Source organism: Rhinatrema bivittatum, chromosome 12 (genome assembly GCF_901001135.1).
Source record: "Rhinatrema bivittatum chromosome 12, aRhiBiv1.1, whole genome shotgun sequence".
NCBI classification, from domain to species: domain Eukaryota; kingdom Metazoa; phylum Chordata; class Amphibia; order Gymnophiona; family Rhinatrematidae; genus Rhinatrema; species Rhinatrema bivittatum.
Genome location: NC_042626.1, coordinates 69,906,718 through 69,924,151, shown reverse-complemented (window position 1 = coordinate 69,924,151; position 17,434 = coordinate 69,906,718). Strand labels below are relative to the sequence as shown.

The window sequence follows — 17,434 nt, the reverse complement described above, 5'->3', positions numbered from 1 at the left end:
GCTCTGTATAGAATAGACTCCCCCCCCTCCCCATAACAAAATAAGTTATTGCACAATAAATGTGTCCGATCTAATGTGTCCTTTCGAAGGAAACAAAACCGCCCCCCCCCCCGTCCTTAATCTCAGTCCATCCCCGGCCCCTGATGCGGCTGAGCGGAGACCCCGGAGCTGGTGCGGGCCCTAGGACCCAGGGGAGCTCCATGGGCTGGGACTTCTCTCCCCGCAAAACTTTCTGCTGGGCTGGGGTCCTCTCTCGGAATTCACCGCCCGAACCCAAACGACGGGGCCGTGAGGCTGAGAGCTCGCAGCCCCCCCCAACACGTGGCGGAAGCTCAGGCCCGAGCCCCACGCGCGAGTCCACGTGTACAGCAGCAGCGGCCCGACCCGGCCATCGTCCCCATGGCTCTCGGGCCTCGCCTGCTCCTCCTGCCCCTCTTGGCCCTGCAGGGGCTCTGCCATCCCGGGCCCCTGGAGGACATCGTCATCGAGCGCTACTCCGTGCCCAAAAGCTGCCCCCGGGAGGTGCAGATGGGCGACTTCGTCCGCTACCACTACAACGGGACCCTGAAGGATGGCGTGAAGTTCGACTCCAGGTAGGGAGGGGGGAGGGGAGCTCGGCTGGACCGGGCGGGCTGCGCTCTCCCTCCCCCCTGGATCTTTTATTAATGCACAGAACTCGCCCCCCCCCCCCTCCAAACCTCTGGCTGCGCGGCCAGATGTGAACCCTGCAGCTGGATGGAAGAGAGGAGCCTGTCAACGTGTCACCTTAGGACTGTGAGGGGGAGGGGGGATGCGATTAGTAATTGGGTAGTGATCACACAATCCCCCCACTTTTTACAAATAAAAAGTACATTTTACTGGCTGTACCATTTTTTTCGCTACATTTTTTGCAGTTTTTAAATTCATCTCTAAGGAGACTGGAAGACATTAGCGGCTCCCTCTGGACCTTACTCAGTACATAGGGGCAGTCTGGAGTAGGAGAGACGTGGGCACTGTGCAGGGTCTGATTAGGGAAGGAGGGAGGGGGGTCACTTTTCTGAGAGCCAGGCTGGGTTTGATCGTATGTGGCATCGCCTGAAGCAGCTTATTTCTCATCTCTGAGCCTCCAAGCTCCAAGGAGCAGGCACTGTCTCTCTTGTGTGGCTGAATAGTGCTGCATGGAGCTACAGACAGAAAAAGCAGCAGTCCTGAGGCATTTTGACTTTTGCGAGCTCCACCTTTTTTACCCCAACTAGGCTCTTACCTACAGCACCAAAATTTTGGGAGCTGCAAAATCGCACCAGCACAAGGTGTGGGTGTGCATGACCCAAGGTTTGCCTAGGGTGTGAAATAGGCTGGAACCAGGCCTGCCTTTAGCACTTCTGTAGGGCTTCAGGATCACACTGAGAGATGTGGGCATCACAGGCAAGCTAATAATTTGTCTTCCCCTTCAAACCCATATTTAGCGCCCCTTACAGGCAGTAAGGGGTGCCTGGCTGGCCTGCCCCTTGACCCGGGCCTCGGCCTATTGCTCAACCATGTTTTCTGTGCCACTGTCCTTAGCTACGACCGTGGATTGGCGGTGGCCGGCGTGGTGGGAGTGGGCCGGCTCATCACCGGCATGGATCGAGGCCTTCAGGGCATGTGCGTGAATGAGCGCCGCCACCTCATTGTGCCCCCGCACCTGGGCTATGGCAGCATCGGAGTCGGTAAGTGTTGCTTAGGACCCTCCTGCCATGGAGAGGGGGGCACAGCTGGGATTCAGTCACGGCCACCCTCGCATAGGAGGTTTCTAGGGGTGTGGCCCCTCTCGGCTTCTGCTGGCTCCTCTAAAATGAAAAGACAGGCCAGGTTACTCCTAGGGCAGTCAAGAAAGCTCCAGGCCTGACCAGTTTGCCCCATTGTGTGTAGGGAGATGCACTTTTGATTTATCTTGAAGTGGAACAAAACAGAGACTACACTTCCCAGCATGCAATGGGAGGTAAAAGCAGGACTGGCTCAATTTGTCCCTTATGGCATGGAGCTGTCTGGTCCTCCTGGTTTTTCATCCACCCAGGTCTGTCACACAGCAGCCCCGTGACCAGGGCCACCCCCCTGGTGGATGGGTTGCTGGATGTAAGTCGTCCCCCCTCTCTGACCACAGCAGGGTTCAGAAGACGTGTCCTGCGGCTCAGCATCTGGAGCACTTCGCAGGAAATGAGTTCAGGGAGACTTTTTTTTTTTATTTTTTTTATTTATTACAAAGGCCTTTTCCTATGAAATCAGCACAGAAATGGGAGACACCCCGCCCCCTCCCAGCTGCATCTGGGCCGACTTCTGCTCCTAAAAGTGCTCGGTCACTCAGGCCAAAAAGTTGGTGCAGAATAGCTCCTGGTGTGAGAAAATCCTGCAGGAAGTTCGCTCTCCGTAGGACAGGGCTGAACACCGCCGAGCACACCCCCCTCCCCCAGATCTTTTTTTTTTTTTGTTGTTGTAAAAAAAAAAAAAAAAAAAAAGGCCTGAATGTCTCTGGATTTTGCAGCCATTTATGGGGCTTGGGAATTGAGTGGCACTGAGGCTGTGGTTTATAATGAGGGGGCACGTGAGGACTCCAGGGCAGCGGGATGCTAAGAACCGCACGCACTGTAAGGAGCGACCCCCATCGCTGCTGCTGCTGCTGCTGCCACCTCAGCAGGCTGAGCTCCCATTGCATGCAGGGAGATGTAGTTCTGGTTCTCTCCAAAGACAAGCAGGGCTGGATCGGGGAAGGCAATTCTACGGTATGCGCTCTATGCTAGCGGCCAAAGAGCACCGATTTCCTTCAATAAAAAGACAAGGAATAGTTTCCACTGTATTGTGGAGGGGGAGAGAGGGTGGTGGATTCTGACATATGGGGCATGCTAACCACCCCTCCCCTCATCCTTGCAGCTGGCGTCATCCCCGCCGATGCCACTTTGTACTTTGATGTGGTCCTGCTGGACATCTGGAACAAGGAAGACAAAGTGCAGACCATGACTGTGCACAAGCCGCAGAGCTGCAACCGGACTGTCCAGAACACGGACTTCGTCCGGTACCACTACAACGGGACCCTGCTGGATGGGACTGCTTTCGACTCCAGGTATCGGATGGGAAGGTGGTGGCAGCTTTTGCCCTGCTTCAGCAGTGGGCAGGTTGTTAGGCTCCTGTTGCCGAGCTGTTTCAGCCATTTCAGCTTTTGCTGTGAGCTTGGTCAGCCCTTCTCTGTCCCAGTGCAGGTAGCACAGATACTGGGGGCATGGGGAACAGTCCTAAACGCAGTCTTTAAGCAGATTACGTTGTCTTGGGCACAGCTCGGAGTGAACGCAGGAATTCTTGTGCTTTTTCCCTTGTTAAAGATTTTCTCCTTCATGGCATTTTCCAGCTGTGAGGTAGCTGATGTTCTTTCCCTTTTTGCATTTTTTTAATCTGTTGCAGCTACAGCCGTGGCAGTACCTACGACACCTACGTGGGCTCTGGCTGGCTGATCAAGGGCATGGAAGAGGGGCTGCTGGGCATGTGTGCCGGAGAAGAGAGAAAAATCATTGTCCCTCCCTTCCTGGGCTATGGGGAAAAAGGTTACGGTAAGACCCAGATCTCTGGCACCCCAAAATGAGTGGGGATTAGCCCTCAGGCACCAGGACACAGAGATTTGCCGCGCGGTCAGTCACATAAGAATGTGAGAAGTGCCGTGCTGGGTCAGGCGGAAGGTCCTGGGAGCTCAGCATCCTGCCTCCGACGGGCCAGTCCAGGTCGCAAGTACCATAAAGCAGATAAAGTTCTGGCACTCGCTGCCAGGGGTAGCAGTAACTTTCTTTCTTTCAAATATTTAGAGCCTGCCCCTTTCTGTTAATTTCCTGAACTGTCCCCAGTGTTATTTGAAAGGGTAAATAACAGTCCCACCCCACTCATGCTTTTATAAACTTCTGTCGGATCTGCTCCCAGCCGAAGAGCCCTAACCCCATTACTCTTTCTTCATAAAGAGGCCCTTACATTCCCTTCATTATTTGTGTTGCTCTTCTCTCTGCTTTTTCTAGTTCTGCCTTATCTTTTTTGAGATGGGATCAGTGGCGAGGGTCTCCGGCGCCCGAGAGCCAATGCAATGCTGCGCCTCTCCAGCGCCCCCTCTCCCCCCATCCTTCTTGTACTAATGCTTAAGGTCACAGAAAATCAGTGGCATCTCTAGACTGAAGAATTTTATTTTGGGGGGGGGGGAGCCAAAATAACATTTCCTATATCACACCGACCTCCATAGCATGGCCCCTGCTTTAAAATTGGGTATAAAAAAAGGCTTAAAGTCCAAAGGGTCTTCTGGGTAACTTTAAAAAGCAGGTCAGTTTCACACTTCTAGGAAAACTACTATTAAAATTATTTGATACCTCATTCGACTAATTCTATATGGCTATGAGAGTGAAGTCTGGAATATATAGGAAGGGACAGAATGTCAATAGAAATCCTGCACCTCCAGTTCTGTAACTCTGTGCATCCACTGAAATCCCCCCAAACAATGGAGCTTGGATGTTTCCCTTACAGCTCATCATACTAAAAGATATTTTCAAATTCTGGTGTCACCTCACGGTAACAGCAGCGCAAACACCTTCCACTGCCAGGCACATTGTGAACCAATACAAAACCTCCCAAAAAAGACACTCAAAATCTATACTGCAATCCCATTGTAACACAACAGTAATAACACCAAGGACTCAAACAATAATAACCCTACCTGTGAAAAAGCAAGGGTAAATATTACACTGGGTCCTAGAATACCAATACTCCACCTACTGAGGAAACAAAACAAACCCGATTGCTATAGATCTCTATACAGACACTTTATGCTAGCAGAATCTCTCATCATGGTCACACTCACAGAGCAGAGACAGACCCTCACCAAATACAGAATACAAAATAAAGGAGCACAAATTAGACAAAAACTGAAATGGAAACCCCAAGAAGCCAGACTCTGTGAAACAAGGGAAAAACAGAACCACCATTCTTCATAAAACAAATAAAATCAAGAAACATAAAGCATTAGTTATAATAGTAAAACCATACTAATAAAAGAATATTTTAAAATTACTGATAAATAACTTCTTTTAATTAAAATCATATACATTTTTTAAAAATTTCCCAAGCACCAAGAAAATATTTCAAAACAGTACACATACAAACTTAGATTGTAAGCCCTCCGGAGATAGGGAAATAGCTACAGTATCTGAATGTAATCCACTTTGAAGCACTGAAAAAAAAAAAGTGCGAAAAGTGGAATATAAATCTAAATAAATAAAAAATAAAAATAAAAAAAATAATTAAATCTAATAAGGATAAAAAAAACCCAACCCTGCTGTCCATTCCTGGGAACTCTTGATTTCCAGTCACCCCGAGATGGTCGAGGGTTAGGGAGGGTACACAAATTTTATCTTCTCTCTCTCACACATACACTGTCACATACACACCCATAACCTCTCTCTCTCACAGACACAGACACACACTCAGGCTCTAAGACCTTCTCTCTTCCCATCCCCTACACACAAGCTCTTACTCCCCCATATTCTCTCATACACGCACACACACACTCTCTCACTGGCACTCACTCACATACCATGCTCCTATTCATTCTCACACACACACACTGACCCCCAGGCAGGCACCCATGCATTCACACACATACACCCCCAGGCAGACTCCCATACATACACATGCACACACTGAAGGCAGACCCCCTCTCTTTCTTTTGCCAGCAACCTTGGAGCCTCTGTCGTTCCTGTGCTGTCGCTGTCACTACTGCCGCATGGCTATTGGGGAGGCACCGATTGCTGCTACTGGCACTGAAGCCCATTCTGCTGCCTCCTCTGTGCAGGCCCCGTGGGCTTCCACTTCCTCCATGCTGATCTCGTACATAGGAAGATCAGCATAAAGTGCTACATTCCCAAAGATAACATATGCCAATCACTAAAAATTAAAAAAAAAAATATTTTTTTGTTTGCTATCTGATCTTAGTTTTCTAATTGGTTGGTCACAGGCTTTTTTTTTCCCCATGTTCCTTTCTTGGTCTTTTGCCAATTCCTTTCACAGGGTCTCTCTTTTTTTGTTTCTTCTCTCTCCAACTGTCTTCTTCCCTTAGTCCCTCAAACATACACTCAAGCTCTCATTCTCACATGCTGTCTCTCTCTCACACACACACTCAGGCTCTCATTCTCACACACTGTCTCTCACATACACACACTCAGGCTCTCATTCTCAGACGCTATCTCTCTTTCACATAACACACTCAGCCTCTCATTCTCACACTCTGTCTCTCTTTCACATAACACACAGCCTCTCATTCTCACATGCTGTCTCTCTCTCTCTCTCTCTCACACACACACACACACTAGCTTTCATTCTCACACACTGTCTCTCTTTCACACACTCAGGCTCTTATTCTCACACGCTGTCTGTCTCTCTCTCACACACACACACACAGAGCTCTCACTCTCACTTGTTGTCTCTCTCTCATACATACACCCTCTCTCTTTCACATGCTGTCTCACTGTCACACACACAGGTTCTCTCATACACACACAGCTCTTACTCTCATATGCTGTCTCACACGCAGCTCTCACTCTTACTTGCTGTCTTTTTCACATGCTCTCTCACTCTCACACAACACACAGGCTCTCTCACTCTCACACAACACACAGGCTCTCATTCTCACATGCTGTCTCTCTCTCACACACACAGGCTCTCACATGCTTCTCTCCGAACATACAGGCTCTCACTCCCACACACAGTCTCTCAACTCACCCTCTCACACACATAATCTCTCAACTCTCACTCTCATCACACACACACACTTTACAGGGCCTCAGCCTCCGTTTGGCCTCTGGGCCTCCTCTTCGTGGGTCACTGCAGGATGGGCTCCGCAGTGGCCCTGATCTTCTCGGGATGCTGCGAGGTAGGATGTACAGTGGCCCAACCACAAACTTTGCTTCTCTTCTGCACGCAGGCTGATGCTCCTCCTCCTTTCTGCCTGCTTGGTTCCGGCAACATTTTTCTTCTGGTGCCGCACAGGCAGGAAGCAGAAGGAGCACCTGCAGGTTTGGAGGTGACTTTTTTGCTTTGGGTCGTGGTGGGATGAGCTCCATCATGGCTCCGCTGATCTTTCTGCTGCGCACAGCCATGAATGCGCACAGCTTAGAGGGAAAAGGGGCCGGCGCACAGGAAAGGAATGGCATGTTTCTCTGCTCAGCTGCCGGTGGTATGAGGTCCACTGGCAGCCGCATGGGCCTCCCTATGTCAGCCATCAGCGCCCCCCTATGGCCCTGCGCCTGGGGGCATTGCCCTCCCCCCCCCCCCTTGGTATGCCACTGGATGGGATGACCAGAACTGCAAAATTAAATTCAGATCAACTCGTAGAAAGTATTTTTCTATGCATTATCAAGCTGTGGAATCTGTTGCCAGAGGACGTGATCAGGGCAGTGAGCATAGCGGGGTGTCAGAGAAGTTTGGGCAAGTTCCTGGAGGAAGAGTCCATAACACATTATTAGGTAGACTAAAGAAAGCCATTGCTCATCCCTGGAAGTGAGTAAGAGGAATTAGATCTGTTTTATGGGATCTGCCAGCTGCTTGAGCTGCTGGTCTGGATGGATCTTGCTCTGATCCAGTATGGCACTTCTGACTATTTCTGCATTCTGAAGGATGAGAGAGCGGCCCATGTCCCCATGGTAAATGCCCTCATAGCTGCACTTTCCATGTTTCTGGGCTGAAGCTGCGGGTTCAGGTAACCCTCGCTTTTTATTTTTCAGATCCACCTCCAAAAAGGCTGGAAAGCAAAATGTATTTCACTTCCAAAGTTTGTCATTTTTAATTTGAAAAACATTTGGGGATCTTGTAATTTTAACTTTCAAAATTTATAAGAACTCTTCCAAGTTTTTGATTACATTGACAATGGTTAATGAATGAGATGCCTCTCCCCACCACCTCACTACTACTTATACTTCTGTAGTGCTACGAGTCTTAGGCAGCACTCTACAAAAGCACTTTGGAGACATTCCCCGTTCTATAGAGCTTACAGTTCAGTGAAGGCAAACATACAGAAGAGACTGACATGTTCTCAGTGAACCTGGAAGATGTATTAGGGCAAATTGATAAAGAGTAGCAAATCACCTGGACCAGATGGTATACATCCCAGAGTGCTGAAAGAACTGAGAAATGAAATTGTGGACCTGCTATTGGAAATTTTGTAAACCATCTATAACATCATCTGTGGTATCTGAAGACTGAGGGGCTGCCAATGAAACGTCAATTTTTAAAAAGGGATCATGGGTGATCCAGGAAACTACAGACTAGTGAGTTTGATGTCTGTGCCAGGCAAAATGGTAGAAATTATCATAAAGAATAAAACTTCTGAACGTATAGATAAGCATAGCTCAGTGGGACAAAGCGAACATGGATTTAGCCAAGGGAAGTCTTGCCTCACCAATCTGCATCAGTTTTTTAAGAGCATAAATAAACATGTGGATAAAGATGAGCCAGTTGATACAATGCATCTGGATTTCTAGAAAGCATGTGACAAAGTCTCTCATGAGAGACTTCCTAGGAAATTAAAAAGTCATGGGATTGAGAACCGATTAAAAGATAGAAAACAGAGAGTAGGGCTAAATGGCAAATTCTCCCAATGGAGAAAGGTGGATAGTGGAGTGCCCCAGGGATCTGTTCTGGGACTGAAGCTTTTTAATATATTTATAAATGACCTGGAAATGGGAACAACAAATAAGGTGATCAAATTTGCTGATGACCCACAATTATTGAAAGCTGTTAAATCACAGGATGATTGGGAGAAATTGCAAGAGGACATCGCAAAACTGGGAGACTGGGCATGCAAATGGCAAGTGAAATTTAATGTAGACAAGTGCAAAGTGATGCACTTAGGGAAGAGTAACCCAAATTATAGCTACTCAGGAAAAGGATCTAGGTGTCATCGTTGAAAATATGTTGAAATTTTCTGCTCAGAGTGCAGCAGCAGCCAAGAAAGCAAACAGAAAGCTATGGAATATTAGGAAAGGAATAGAGAATAAAACAGAGAAATTCATAATGCCTCTGTATCATTCAATGGTGCGACCTCATCTTGAGTATTGTGTGCAGTTCTGATCATCACATCTCAAAAAAGATACAGCAGAATTAGAAAAGGTACAGAGAAGGGTGATGAAGATGATAAAGGGGTTGGAACAGCTCCCCTATGAGGAAAGACTAAAGAGGTTAGGCCTCTTCAGCTTGGAGAAGAGATGGCTGAGGCGGGATATGATAGAGGTCTATAAAATAATGAGTGGAGTGGAAGAGTAAACTTTAATCATTTGTTTACTGTTTGGAAAAGTACAAAGACCAGGGGACACACAATGAAGTTGCTAGGTAAAACATTTAAAACTAATAAGAGAAAATATTTTTTTACTCAATGCATAATTAAGCTTGGAAAATCATTGCTAGAGGATGTGGTGAAAGCTATTGGTGTAGCTGCATTTATAAAAGGTTTGGACAAGTTCCTGGAGAAAGAGTCCATTAACCATTATTAAGGTAGAGTTGCAGAAATCCACTGCTTATTCTTGAGATAAGCAGCTTGGAATCTATCTGCTCCTTGGGATCCTGCCAGGTACTTGTGACCTGGCTTGGCCTCTGCTGGAAACAGGATACTGGGCTTGATGGACCTTTGGTCTGACCCAGTATTGCAGGTCTTATGTTCTTATTCAAAAGAGCTGGGTCCTTAATCTCTCCCTTCTCCTCAGACACTGTGATCCCACCGCAGGCCACCCTGGTCTTTGACGTTCTCCTGGTGGACCTCCACAACCCCAACGACGGGATCACCGTGGAGCGGCAGGAAGTCCCGGCAGCGTGCCGGCGTGCTGCGGTGTCTGGGGATTACGTGCGGTACCATTACAACGGCTCCCTAATGGATGGCATCCTCTTTGACTCCAGGTGTGTGGGGCGGGACAGCGGCACTCCCATGCCCCAGATCTCAGGGGGCAGATTGTAGAGCACTGAGGAGAAATTATGGGGGAGGGGAGATTGCAGGTTTTTCAAATTTGTCTTTATGATCCACTGCTGAAATTTCAGCAGCTGTAAATTGAGTAGGTCCAAGTGACTTGGCTGAAGGTGGCGAGGATGGGAGGTGTGGGGGAGGAGAGACAGAAGTCTCAGGCTCCGACAGTGTCTCTTGGGGCCTGAGGTGGCACCGAGTCCACAGTGTCTCAACGACGGGTACTAGCTCTGTTGACTCTGCAGCTGGTGTGAGGTCCAAGATATTTCCAGAGTCTAGATGGGGACTCCTGCAGGCACAGAAACAGGGTTGGGGAGGTGCCCGAGACGTGAGTCAGCTCCTTCAGCTAGCTGGGGAAATGGTGTTCACTGCAAATCTTCATCAGATTGGATAAGGAAGCTCCAGTCATCACTTACCAGCCAAACCCATGGAAGCCCCTCTTCCCTCCCCCCAAACACCCACGCCAACCTGTAGCGATGATTGTCCATGGCTACTTTGGCAAAAAGTGTCAGTATAAGAGGCTGGACCATCATGTGAAAAAGTGGCCAGCGCCCTGGACAAGAAGCGGAGCAAGGTTCCTCTGCAATGACACAGCTGGTGGAGGGAAGGCTTCTCCTCCGAGAATACAGACAGCCTGTAGCTTAAATGAAGTCTGCTCCCCTACACTCTCTCCCCTACCACCCCCGCACCCTCAGCCCGTCTCCATCATCCAATCTATCCCCAGCCTGTCTCCCCCACCACTCTTCTCATCTCTTCTCCCCCACACCCTGCCATTCCTCACCCACCTCTCCCGCCAGTCTCCTCCCTCACCCACCTCTCCCGCCAGTCAGCCTCCACTGTGCTATCCCCCACCCCTCTCTTCCCAGTTATTAATGCCCCAGTACACCTGCTCCAGATGCTTGCTGCCAGGGCCACCTCTGGAACAGCTGTCAGTGAGTGTTAACTGTGTGGTGCCTGACCTCAAGCATCATTCTCGCTGACCCACAAGACCAGTGTGGGAATCTGGGCCGTGCACGACGCAAACTGACTGAGAACTGCACGGCGCTGGGAGAAGGCAGAACAGGCGTTCCTGAGCCGGGGCTGGCTGCAAGCCTGTGGAGGGGAAGGGCGGGTGCATGTAGCAGAAGAGTCAGGGAGCCACACTTGGGGTTGATGGAAGCTGCTGCTGGCCCCTGGCCTTACAATGAAAAATGCTGGTCTGGGTTGCAGAGAGGGGGCTTCCATATACTGTATTGTGGGGGAAGGACCCCTGAGCCGAAAAGAAATTACTGCACACTTATCTCTTGCCTTTCTCAGTTACTCCCGGAACCACACATACAACACGTACATCGGCCTGGGCTATGTCATCCCCGGGATGGACCAGGGCCTGCAGGGCGTCTGCATCGGGGAACGACGAAGAATCACTATCCCCCCTCACCTTGGCTATGGGGAGAACGGGGCAGGTATGTGAAGAACATTGGTGCAGGAATGGGAAGAAAGGGGGTTTTCTTGCACAGAGGGATCGAAGGCAACTCGTTTCTATATCAGAAAGGTGGGGAGGGATGACGGCCATTGTGTTTGGCTCTGGTTATTGCTCCTGTTTCTCACCTTCTGCTCACAAATACCCAGGGAACCAGGCGCCTCCCGGTCATCGAGGCACAGCTGAGTTTATCGTAACCAGATAAGTGTCTGTGTTCAGTCTTATCCATTCTGCTGAGTATCCCTTCTAAGTTACCCAGATAAATCATATCTGGGCAACTTAGATAACTTGGGGCCCAATATTTAAAAATAGCATTGAGGTGCTGCTTCTTGTTTTGATGCACGGGTATCGACTCCAGGAGTGCAGACAGAAATGAGACTGTGTGTCTGGCATGACGCGGGAGGGAGGAAGTCAGTGTATTCATGAATGGTGTGTGGAGATGCATGAAAGGAGTCACTCGATCCCACAGATTATGAGCTGGCTCTTTGGATGCATGAGGCCCTACCCCCAATAACAGATCTGACGTCTGCATCACTCCTTCGGTCTCCAGCAGGTGCAGGAGACACAGAGCTGATATTGGGGGCACTCAGGCATCCACAAGTCTGCCCCTCCCCCCCCCTCCCATCTACGGACTTTTAGTAACTGCTTTTCTTCGAGAAACGAGTAACAGAAGGCACCGGGAGACAGGCATGCGCCCAAGGTCTCACACACAGTCCACGTCAGACGTCCTTCTCACTCACTGTTCTGGGCTCGCGGCACCTGAGCGGCTTCCCTCACCCTCCAACCCCAGCTGCTGAGACTCAGCATCCCCCCACCTGTCCCCTGTCCTCTGCAGGGACCAAGATCCCAGGCTCTGCCGTCCTCATCTTCGACGTCCACGTCATCGACTTCCACAACCCCAGCGACCCGGTGGAGATCGAGGTCACCCACAGACCCCAGGACTGCAACGGCACCAGCAAGAAGGGAGACTTTGTGAGATATCAGTACAACTGCTCCCTGCTGGACGGCACCCGGCTTTTCTCCTCGTAAGTCCAGGCTCCGGCACTCCCGCCACTCGAGGGTGGGAGCTGGGGGGGGGGGGGGGAGGGGCATGTTTGGATCTGACTTAGCACAGGGGATACTGTGACTCCTGTTCCATGGCTCTTTCATCCATTCTAGATTATACTTAGAGGATTTATTTCTGGTACCTGCACAAGTAATGTTAAGGGTTTACCTGTCCCTGCTGAAGCCGAATGGGTCTTAAACTATCCCCTGCTTAGGACAAAATGTGGCTTGATGGGGGGAGGGTGGAAGGGAAGGGGGGTGTTGAATGAATGAAGGGCTGGCAGTGTTGGGAGGGGGGAAGATCTCATCCAAAATAACTAAGCCACCTGGATTTCAAGCTCTTTCCATTCTTTGTTTTGGATTTGAAGCCACGACTTTGAAACCCCCCAGCAAACGACGCTTGGGATGAGCAAGGTGATCGAGGGGCTGGACACAGGGCTCCTGAACATGTGCCTGGGGGAGAGGCGGGTGCTGATCGTGCCACCGCACCTGGGCCATGGGGAAAATGGAGGTAAGAGGCTCGTCTGCTGGGTCCATTCCCCTTCTTAGGCATCTGTCTCCAGCTCCAGGGGGGGGGGCCCCGAGGGGGACACGGTCTCCAGAAGGCCCTGTGCCCCAGTCCCATCCAGAGAGGGTATGGGGAAATCTCTTCCACTTTACTGCAAACCTTTCCCCCCCCCCCCCCCCCGATGGGTAACCACAGGGCAGGAGAAGAAACTGTTCAACCCCAGAGCTGACCCTTCACCCCTTGGACTCTTTCTTGCATGTTTCTCCCCTCTCCCACCTGCAGCCAGTGGGGTCCCCGGCAGTGCCGTGCTGAAGTTCGAGGTGGAGCTTCTCCACATGGAGGAAGGCGTCCCCGATGGATACATGTTCGTGTGGCTGGGGGATTCGCCGGAAAATCTGTTTGAAGCAATGGACGTGGACAAGGATGGGAGCGTCCCGCTGGAGGAGGTCAGTGTGGCTGGGAGTGGACCAGCGCTTTCGAGGAGCATCTCTTGCACCAAATTCAGAATTGGGGAGCCGCCTGGCCCCTTCGCAAGAGGAAGTGGGGGCCTTGGACTCGTAACGTGACCATCTGTTCTCGTCCCTTGGCCCCACAATGTTTTCAAGCCCCTTTGAGAGACAACCCAGCAGCTGAAGCCACCACCCAGTGCAGCTTCCTTGAGGGCAGCTGGGCACATAGCCCCCCCAACAGGAGTCACACAGATAGCAGCTCGGTGTCATCGTGTAACGACTGCAGCCCCTATGGAACAAGTGGCCAAGGCCGCCGAGTCTCCCAGCTGTAAACAAATCAGGTTTCACTTGTGCTGGCAGCCTCCAGCCTGTTAATGCCAGATGTTTAAAAAAAAAAAAAATCACCCACAGAGCCACGCCTCTCAAAATGTACCATAAAATCACAAAAAGCGAGGGGAAAAATAAGTACAAAATCTATACATTCAAAAACATCTTCCAAAACCACATCCAACAATCCTAAACATTCTTTATATATATATATATAGAGGAGCTAAGCGATATCATAAAACATTGGTGTGATGGGTTTAATCCGCTGACTCCCACCCGCAATGGGCCTCAGGCAGTATCAGAATTATTCACCATTAATTCAAATCATCTTCACATTTTTAACCACTTTATTAAAAAATTATTTTTAATGGATGTGATTATAGTCATCATCAACAAACTAAGGAACCAGAATAGTTATCACAACACTAGCCATCATATACTTAGCTTAATATATAAAAAGAGCTGTCATGGTCCATGTTTCGGAGCAGCCTTCTTCATGCGACCGGCATTTTGAAGTTACGCGCTCGCCTCAGTAAAGATGACAGTATAGAAGCCCTGAAGAAGGCCGTGCCGAAGCATGGACCATGTCGGCTCTTCTTAATATAATAAGCTAAGTATATTTATTTACAGCTTTTTCTACACCAACGTTCGTTTGCACATCACATCGGTTTACAGTAAAACAATGGAAACAGGAAAGGAATTTACATCTTAAACCTTTTAAACTTCCCAATATTTCAGGGCAGATGGGTTATAGAAGCTGTTTGGCAGTGGATAGGAACAGGTAACAGTAAGTTAAACAAATATACAGTAATAACAATGGTGAGGAAAATTAAAGACGTTACACAAGGGCTTTTGGGGAAGTACTAGAGCTTGTGGGCCTGGATGCCAGTGTGTGCGGGGGGGGGGGGGGGGGGGCATGAGAAGGCTTGTTTAAACAGCCAGGGGCCTAGTTTTGTGGTTAAAAATGTGAAGACGAGGTTTGCAGCAGATGATTTGAATTAATGGTGTATAATTCTGATACTGCCTGAGGCCCAGTGCGGGCGGGAGACAGCGGATTAAATCCATCGCACCAATTTTTTATGATATTGCTCATCTCCTAAGCGGGGTTACCCGGAAGCTGTCATTTCGACCCTCCTAAAGGCTAGGAAGACCTCTACTTCCATCTCCTATGTCCGGGTCTGGAAAGCTTTTGAAACCTGGTGTGAATCCATAGGAGCTTCTCCACGTTGCGCTTCTGTAGCCTGGATATAAAGAATGTTTAGGATTTTTGGATGTCGTTTTGGAAGATGTTTTTGAATTTATAGATTTTGTACTTTATACATTTTTTCCCTCGCTTTTTATGATTTTATAATGCCAGATGTTTGGCATTTTTGGGGCAGCCGAGTTCAGGGCAGTTCTGTTACCCTCTAAAACCCATCCTCCTGTGCTCAGCCCAAAATGCTTCCCTCCGGGACATCCTGGCAGTTCCCCTCAGCTGAAGTGCAGAAATCTCCTGACAAACCAGCTTTTTATTTTAATTTCCCCCTTCTGCTGCAGTTCTCCACTTTCATCATGGCCCAAGTGGCTGAGGGGAAGGGACGCCTCATGCCAGGAGCTGAACAGGACAAGCTGATCAGGGATATGTTCATTAACCAGGACCGGAACCAGGACGGCAAAATCACCCCCGATGAGCTGAAGCTGAAAACGGACGAAGATAAGGAGCGGGTACACGAGGAGCTCTGAGGATGAAACTCTGCCTACCGGACCCTTGAATTTGTCCCATTCCCTGCCCCCCCCCCCCCCCTGAGCACGAGCTCTGCCTTCCAGGCACCTGGTGACCCCACAGCCAGTTGGGAATTCAGGATATCCACGGTGGGAGACGCAGTCTAGGCAAATGCATCTTGCACATTACTCCCTGTGGATATCCTGACAACTCGCCTGCCTGTGGGCTCAGGAGGATGCCCTACCCTACCCTTCCCTTCCCAGATCCCACGAAGAGCTGAGGGAGCTCCGCCATGCATGGCTCATCAATCCCATTCAACTGGAACTAAACCAGATGAAGGGTGGGAGGGAAGCTGAGGGGCAGCTGCATACAGCGAGGAGCTTAGCAGAGTGGGAAGAGAGCTCATAGTTCTGTAACTGAGGGAAACAATCCCATCATGCCCTATGCCAGGCCTGGTTTTCAGGGTAACCAAAATCTGTGCAAGAATATCTCAGGACTATGTATTATGAGCTTTCTTTGAAAAACAGACCTGTTTGGGGGTAGGGGTTACTCATAGACTGGACCAAGCAGTCTGGATGAACAGAGGGGCCAGTCCTGGGCTTCTCAGTTTTTGCTCTGAAGCATTTGGAGCTGCAAAAGCAGGACTGGCTTACCCATCCCTTCTGGCTTGGAGGCAGGCAGTCCCTCTAAGCAAGCCCTTGGGGCCAGGTTTTCACAGTAGCTAACATAATGGTGCAAGAGTCAGGTTTGTATAAAATGGATCTGGAGTCAATTTTACATCTATTATGGTTAATGTGAAACCCAGCCCAGGTCTCAATCCCCATTTACTAAGTAGTGAGTAGAATATTTTTTTTTAATTGAAGGAGATGATGAAGATTAAGGATTGGTTTGCTTTAGTGGGGTTCAAGGAGCTGTTTGTAGTTTTAGCTTCCTGTATAGTGCAGCCCCACATTGTTTCCCTCTCTGTGCAGCACTAGCATAGTGCTCTGCCTGTATTTAATTAGCAACAGCTCAGGACTTTTAATAGAACTGGAAGCAAAATCTGTTCATCTATGACTCCCTGCAAAGTGCCTCCTTTCAGGACTTGTGTGTATGGCCCTGTTCGGATTCCCTTTTGCTAGGGGAATGCTCCCTGGCTCTGCCTTTTAGCTCAGAGCAGCTCTGTTTATTGATTATTTAGCAGAGTTACATCCATTCTGAGGTTATAAATATTGCCAGCACATAAACTCTCACCATCTCTTAGCATGCCCTACCCTTTCCTGAAGAGGGGGTGTCTTTAGGCCTTCTTGTGACCATAGTGAAGGACACTCATACCAAGAAAAAGGAAAATGCAGAAGGTACCTTTTATAGTCTGTAGTAATAGAGCAAGTAGGCAAGGAGGTGGTTTGTTACACCAGGGTAATATAAGCATGGGCAGGTGCTTGAGAATCATCCTCCATTTCTCAGATGCAGGAACTGAGCGCAGAGCAAGGCTCATTTTACGGAGCAGCTGCTTGATTTACTGGTGACTTGAGGTGCCGGTAGCACATTGCACACACCACCCCCTGCCACCCATCAACACTGCAGCTGCTTAGCCTAGCAGCAGATTGTGTATGTTCAAATCCAGCACAAGGTGCACGAGTAAAAACTTTATTAAGAGATTCCAGCTCCAGCTGCCAAGCACAATACTTAAGAAATAAACCCATCAATTTTTTAAAAACCATATAGGAAAATTGGTTCTTACCTGATAATTTTTGTTCCTGTAGTACCATGGATCAGTCCAGACTGCTGGGTTTTGCCTCCCTTCTAGCAGATGGAGACAGAGAAAACCTTCGAGAGCACCCCTCTCTTAAACCGGCATGGCACCTGCATCTCTTTAGTATAAACAATACCCAAGCAGAAATAAGTAACGATTAGACAGACATGTCAAGGAAAGGACAAAGAACAGCCCAAAGAAAACTATATACATGTGAATTCTCTGTGC

The 17,434-nt window shown here is 49.2% G+C and overlaps 1 protein-coding gene across 1 annotated transcript; it reads left to right on the top strand.

Moving 5' to 3' along the window:
- Positions 1-171: 171 nt before the first annotated feature.
- Positions 172-16,466, top strand: FKBP10 (FKBP prolyl isomerase 10). Its single transcript, XM_029572364.1, has 10 exons — positions 172-593; positions 1,543-1,688; positions 2,887-3,076; positions 3,412-3,557; positions 9,732-9,921; positions 11,279-11,424; positions 12,277-12,466; positions 12,854-12,996; positions 13,276-13,439; positions 15,306-16,466. The coding sequence occupies exons 1-10, from the start codon at positions 400-402 to the stop codon at positions 15,489-15,491; spliced, it is 1,695 nt and encodes a 564-aa protein (XP_029428224.1). The 5' UTR covers positions 172-399; the 3' UTR covers positions 15,492-16,466.
- The last annotated feature ends 968 nt before the right edge of the window (positions 16,467-17,434 follow it).